Raw genomic sequence first — 6911 nt, 5'->3', positions numbered from 1 at the left:
TCTTTGGTAAATCCATCCTTGATGAAGTAGAGGCATGACTGATATGGACACGGGCAAAGGATATCACTTGGACTTCTTTCAGGACCAGATTCCTGGAGGAGTACTTTTCGAACACTGCAAAACACGAGAGGGAAGCTGAATTACTCACGTTCCAGTAAGGGAACCTGACAGTGTAGGCATACACCAATAGGTTTGAATATCTGGTGAGGTTTTATTCGCCTATGGTCATGGAGGAGTGGAGGTGCATGAAATATGAGGGCGAGCTGAAACATGAGCTACGCCGATTCATAGTACCACTCTGCATCAGGGAGTTTCCAGTCTTGGTGGAGCAGGCCAAGGCGGTTGAGCAGCTAGAGAGGGGCCCAACAGTGGAGCTCGACCATAGAAGACCACTACAGACACTCGTCAACAGAGGAAGCCATATACCAGACCACCATCTTCTTCCAAGAAACTACAGTGTTTTAACTGTGGTGGTGAGCATTTGAGGAGGGATTGCCCAAAACCCTCTAGCACCTCTGGTAGAGGTGATGAGGCCATCAGCACCGTTGTTCAGCGGAAACGTACTCCATTCGACAAAGACGGCCTCCAGCAGTCGTTTGTTCAGTGGAAACGACTAGAATTGCAACGGAAGACTCTCAAATGGTTGGATTCGCTCTCGTTCTCACACTGAATTCACACACTCACAGTGTTTGAGGCAACCCGACGAGATGAACTCTCATCTAAGGTTAGGGTTTTAGCTGATGAATGGGGAGTGATCTCAACCAATCTGTTTAACATTCATCTAAGCTACCATACATGAGGTTGGCCTGCCTTTATATAGGTGGAAAGGTAGCCGAGAAACAAAGACAAAGAGGAAGCCAACTAAAGAATTCCTAACGGCAAAATAAAAGGAGAAATCTGATAAGCATTCCTATCTAATGGTGGAAGGATCGCATGAAGGATGAAAGGACAAAACCCTAAAGGGGCGCAACCCTCTCAAGAACCCTAGCGGCTGTTGATGTAGAAACCTAGTTGCGGCGTGGGTGTATTTTAGGCGAAAGGAATGGATGTAGAATGTTATTGGGTTGCATGGGTGAAAGGAAATTGGATACGTGAAGGCTAGAAGAAAGTTGGGCGAGCAAGAACCCTAGACGCACCTATCTTCAATATGGATGCACATTGGAGAATTGGCTAGAAGCGGTGGAGTGTTAGACCCGTTGATGCAGATTGGGCTTAAGCCCAATAACGGTGATTCAGGAGCAACGGCTGTTGTGATAACGGGAGGTGTGTTGCCGTGTGTTGTAAAGTGGTGGTTTACGCACAATGATTGGGCTGATGTATGATTAGTCTCGACCCAACAAATGGAGAAGGGAATGTTGACGAAGCGTGGCTGCATATCCTTAATTTGTGTGATGTGCTAGAAAAATTTAGATGACACGTGTGCTGCTTGTGTTGGGTCGCTGTAACATATGGAATGAATGGCTTCACAATGGTTCTTGGCACAACAAAGACACATACTTCTCATGCCACTTTCAGGAAAAATGTTGTTCACATTGGTGTGGTGAATTGGGCTGTAGGCCCAATATCAATAGCAACTTGGAAATAAAAGGCTGCATTTAGCAAACAAACCCAATTAGAACAAGTTTTATTTAATTAAAAATAAAAGAAATTAAGAGAAATTAAAAGGAATGGGCCTAGGCGTTGGCCCAATGCTATAAGCCTTATTGGGGTCACAATCAAGAGGTCCTAGCACTGGCAAGTGCTACGTATGCGATCAAACAGGACATTATGCCCGACATTGCCCAAAAAGAAACCAGTTGGAGGTGCGCCAGCCAAAAAAGCCAGTTGGAGATAGGCCCAGAGCATCAGGGTGTGTCTTTGCCTTGACGACTACAAAGGGGACCCAGTCAAGTAACCTCGTGTAGGCTACATGTTTACTATTTAATCATGAGGTTGTTGTGTTATATGATTCAGGAGCTACCCATTCATTCCTATCTAATGAATGTGTGAGGAGGCTCGGGCTTGTGATGCGGGAGCTGGGGTGCGAGTTAATAGTCGCGACATCAGCATCTGGCGAGGTATCCACCAGCTTTGTTTGTGTGGGATGCCCTATGGAGGTGGCGGGTCGCAGGTTCAAGGTGAATCTTATCTGCCTGCCAATGGAGGGCTTGGATGTAATTCTAGGGATGGACTGGTTATCGAGCAACCATGTTGTCATCGATTGCGAACGGTGTAGAGTAGTGTTTTTGGATGCAGCAGGTCTGGAGTTTATATCATCTAATCAGGCTGCGAAAGAGATTGAGGATGGAGCTACCCTCTTTATGATAGTGGCTCAGATAGAGAAGATGAGTACTGCAGAGCAAATTAGTATGATTCCAGTGGTAGATGAGTACACAAACGTCTTCCCTGATGAAATTCCAGAATTGCCATCGAGCAGGGATGTGGATTTCACCATTGATCTCATCCTTGGAGCCAGTCCAGTGTCCAAGGAACCTTATCGGATGGCACCAGTTGAGTTATCTGAGTTGAAGAAGCAGATTGAAGATCTGCTTGCGAAGAAATTTATACGACCGAGTGCATCACCATGGGGGGCGCCTGTATTACTGGTGAAGAAGAAAAATGGCAGCTCCAGATTGTGTGTTGACTACCGGCAACTGAATAAGTTAACGATAAAGAATAAGTACCCGTTGCCGAGGATTGATGACCTATTGGATCAGCTGAGGGGAGCCTCAATGTTCTCAAAAATAGACTTGAGGTCTGGATACCATTAGATCCTAGTCAAGCCGAAAGATGTGCAGAAGACGGCTTTCAGGTCGCGCTATGGCACTACGAGTATGTAGTGATGCCGTTTTGGGTGACTAATGCGCTGGCAATATTCATGGATTATATGAATAGAATATTTTGACCATATCTGGATCAGTTCGTGGTGGTGTTCATTGATGATATCCTGATTTACTCTAAGAGTCGGGAGGAACACATAGAGCATCTGAGAGTGGTACTAGGGATTCTCAGAGAGCATCAACTTTATGGAAAACTATCAAATGCGAGTTCTGGTTGGATGAGGTACAATTCTTGGGCCATGTGATCTCAGCCCAAGGAATAGTAGTGGATCCGGCCAAGATCGAGACAGTAGTGAAGTGGGAGAGGCCACAAACAGTTACAGAGGTGCAGAGTTTTCTGGGTTTGGGAAGATATTACCGGCGATTCGAGGAGGGTTTCTCCAAGATGGTGAGTCCACTAACACAGCTCACCAGAAAGGACAAGCCTTTCTCGTGGACAGATGAGTGCGATGCCTGCTTTGAGTATATGAAAAGAAGATTGACTACCACCCAGTGTTGGCTATCCATGATACAACGAAAATGTTTGAGGTGTACTATGATGCCTCATATCAGGGTCTGGGTTGTGTGCTGATGCAGGACAAAAGACCAGTGGCTTATGCATCTAGACAGTTGAAGGTGCATGAGAAAAATTATCCGACGCACAACTTGGAGTTAGCTGCAGCGGTGTTTGCCCTCAAGACTTGGAGGCATTACTTGTACGGTTCACAGTTCCAGGTATTCAACAATCACAAAAGTTTAAAATACTTGTTTGATCAGAAAGAGCTGAATATGAGGCATAGACGCTGGATGGAATACCTGAAGGATTACGACTTTGAGCTGTTATACCACCCTGGTAAAGCTAATGTCATAGCAGATGTCCTGAGTAGGAAGAGAGTTCATGTGCCGGCCATAATGATTAAGGAGTTGGAGCTGATAGAGCAGCTGCGAGACATGAATCCAGGACTGGATACGGGGGCAGGTCATATACGGTACAGCATGCTGAGGTTCACTAATGAGTTCCTAGATGAAGTTCGGGTGAAACAGGATAATGATCAGGAACTGCAGCAGATCATTAGTGAGTTGGGCATAGAGAAGAGGAAGGACTTCCGGATGGGCAGGGACGGTATTCTACGATTCAGAGAGAGGGTGTGTGTTCCCAGTAGTCGGGTTTTGAGGAAGATGCTCTTGGATGAAGGACATACGAGTCGTCTTAGCATACATCCAGGTATGACTAAGATGTACAATGATGAGATGCCTCGAGCCAAGGGACCTACAATAAGAGCCATGGCTAGGAGAATACAAGAAGAGTAGGCCTTAAGTGCGCATGCAAGGCCCAAGCTTCAATGAAGACAAGAAGAAGCCATCATACAAAGATTTGAAAGTTACTTTCTGGTGGATGGGCATGAAGACAGACGTGGCCGATTATGTCGCTTCTTGTTTGGTATGCCAGAAGGCGAATATTGAACATCAGAGGCTGGGTGGTATGTTGGAGCCTCTGGACATTCCTCAGTGGAAATGGGACAGCATTTCCATGGACTTCATTACACACCTGTTGAGGTCTGTGAGAGGGCATGACTTGATCTGGGTAATAGTAGACAGATTGACAAAGTGTGCTCATTTCCTATCGATTAATCAAAAGATGTCTCTGGACAAATTGGCATAGTTGTATGTTAGAGAGATTGCCAGACTACATAGGGTACCGGCGAGTATTGTGTCGAACAGAGACCCAAGGTTCACGTCGAGATTCTAGCAGTCGCTACAGAACAGCTTGGGCACTCGGCTGAGAATGAGCTCTGCCTATCATCCTCAGATAGATGGACAGTCTGAGCGGACTATACAATTGTTGGAGGATCTGCTAAGGACATGCGTTTTAGACCACTTGGGTACTTGGAGTGATGTGCTACCATTGGTGGAATTTACATATAATAACAATTATCATACAAGTATTGGAATGGCGCCACACGAGGCTTTGTATGGTAGGAGATGCATGACACCTTTGTGTTGGCAGTGTAACATCCCTAAGGAATATTACCTAAAATAAATAATAAAGGAAAATATTGAATATCAAAAGTCGCATTATTATTACTCCCAAACGCGAGAAAAATTTAAATTATGAAAACACACGCCAAAACTTATAACATAAATAATAAACGTGTTACAAGTTCCAAAATTCGTATTCATAAATGAAAACATAATAAAATACATATGAAAATCTCCTAGCTCTAATCCCAAAGCTAGCCCTCACTCCGTCGCCTGAGCGTCCTCAGCATCACCTGTATCAACATCTGCTCTCGTGTAACGAATCACACGATCATCGCCATACACAAACAACAAGGGTGAGTTGAGAAAATAAAAATCACATATATAAATCATACAAGATAAGTCATACACCCATCTTATTTAATCTATCTAGTTCTTGGCCAAGACCTTAACCCCAAGGCTTTATAGCCTTCAATCACACAAATGGTTAGCCTCGGACTCGGGAATACGATGCTCAAACGAACTTGTCCGCTCGCGATTCTGCCTCTACGAACCTCCCCGCTCATAGTCCTGCTCTACGAACCTCCCTGCTCGTAGTCCTACTCTACGGACCTACCCGCCTGTAGTCCAACACATGTGATCCACCAGCCTCGTACCTCCCCGCACGTGGCATCTTTCAAACGTGAGCACAGAACATACGAACCTACCTCTCTTGTATCCCCATGTGAGAGTAACTGGATATGAACCTCCCCGCTCATATCATCACATGTTAACCACCATCCATGAACCTACCCGCTCATGGCACAGCATCTCCCGATCCAAGCATAGTATTGTCGTGTTAAAACATCACACAAACAAACCATAGTTTGCGAGATTACCGCCTAGCGCAGCTCTAAGCGCCGCCTGGCGAAATAGGTTCAGACCGCCTGGCGGTTCACGTCACGCCGCCAGGCACCAGTTCTTCAAATAGAAAGCTCACTACTTCACGTCCGCCTGGCGGATCCCACCTTACCGCCATGCGCTAATCTCTACAGACCCCCTTCCTAGGCCTTCTACCGATTGGCGCACCCGTTCTAGCCGCCAGACGCTGTGACAGTACCATACCAGTTACTGATTTAACATTTCTTTCAGATTATCCCACACTTCCCTAACCTCTCCAAGGTAGCAAAGCAATCTTGATTAACCCTAATCTCATTCTGGATTCCTAGGCAGCCTCTTAATTGATCGCAGTACCTATAACTCCCATTCCAAATTCCCTATCAACACCTATGATTCACCAATTTCTTCCGTCATTATACCATAAATCATCCTATTTCCTAATGAAACCACACAGTAGATTTCCTCATAGCACGTTCTTTGCTCTAATTGCATTATCACAGTACCACACTTCCTATTCATTTAATTTACAATTCATTTTACACAAATCATAGATAATACCTTGAATCTTAACCCAAACTATCTCTTATCCTAGTGATGCAACCCCAATAAGTATGTTTTATCAAACCTGAGACTTGACATTAGAACTCTTATTCTTACTACCTTGAATTAACCTTCTTACAACCTTACCATATCATGCTCATTCCTTCACACTTATTCCAATTTACATAATTCCATAGTAGAGATTATGTTGTCCCTTTCAGTTTTATCAATCATTGTCTAAAACCATGACTCATCCAAGTTCTACTCCCTTCCATTCTTTTCTCCCTCTTTTAAACACGCAAAATTTGTACATGCATCCAAACGTCGCCTGGCGACAAGCAGCGCGCCGTCAGGCGGTACACCATTACCTAGTAGAATCGCAGGCTTCTCCATTCCTATGACAAACTCAGTCCATTTTCCAGTATCCATTCCTACCAATTTCAGTCACCAAGACGCAACAACACCAGTATAACGGGCTAACTTTCTACTCTGAATTTGTTTCACAAAAGTATCTCTATTTTCACCCTCATGAGTAATCCCAAACCAATTCATACACTAGCATCTCTCAAACCTTGCCATACCCCAATTTGTAATCGATTTCGGACCAGCAAAGTATTCAATAAAAACCACTCACATCAATTACAGAAACCATATGCGCACTTGTACGAATAGCATCAAAACATCAAAAAGAACGTGAACAGTGTCGCGCCTCCT

The 6911-nt window shown here is 44.6% G+C and overlaps 1 protein-coding gene across 1 annotated transcript; it reads left to right on the top strand.

The window, feature by feature from the left end:
- Positions 1 to 1151: 1151 nt before the first annotated feature.
- On the top strand, positions 1152 to 2750 carry LOC114194921 (uncharacterized). The gene is made up of 2 exons (XM_028085324.1): positions 1152 to 1263; positions 1954 to 2750. Exons 1-2 carry the CDS (start codon positions 1152 to 1154, stop codon positions 2748 to 2750), a joined length of 909 nt encoding a protein of 302 aa, XP_027941125.1.
- Positions 2751 to 6911: the final 4161 nt, after the last annotated feature.

Source organism: Vigna unguiculata, chromosome 8 (assembly GCF_037176805.1).
Source record: "Vigna unguiculata cultivar grain cowpea cultivar isolate G323 ecotype 2 chromosome 8, ASM3717680v1, whole genome shotgun sequence".
Classification (NCBI taxonomy): Eukaryota; Viridiplantae; Streptophyta; class Magnoliopsida; order Fabales; family Fabaceae; genus Vigna; species Vigna unguiculata.
The sequence above is the reverse complement of the archived record's forward strand: the minus strand, read 5'-3'. Positions and strand labels throughout refer to the sequence as shown.

Coding starts and splice junctions, on each gene's coding strand:
- LOC114194921 (XM_028085324.1), top strand. CDS start 1,152: ATGCACATTGGAGAATTGGCTAGAAGCGGTGGAGTGTTAGACCCGTTG. Junction 1,264..1,953: donor GGCTGTTGTGATAACGGGAG/GTGTGTTGCCGT, acceptor TATATGATTCAG/GAGCTACCCATTCATTCCTA.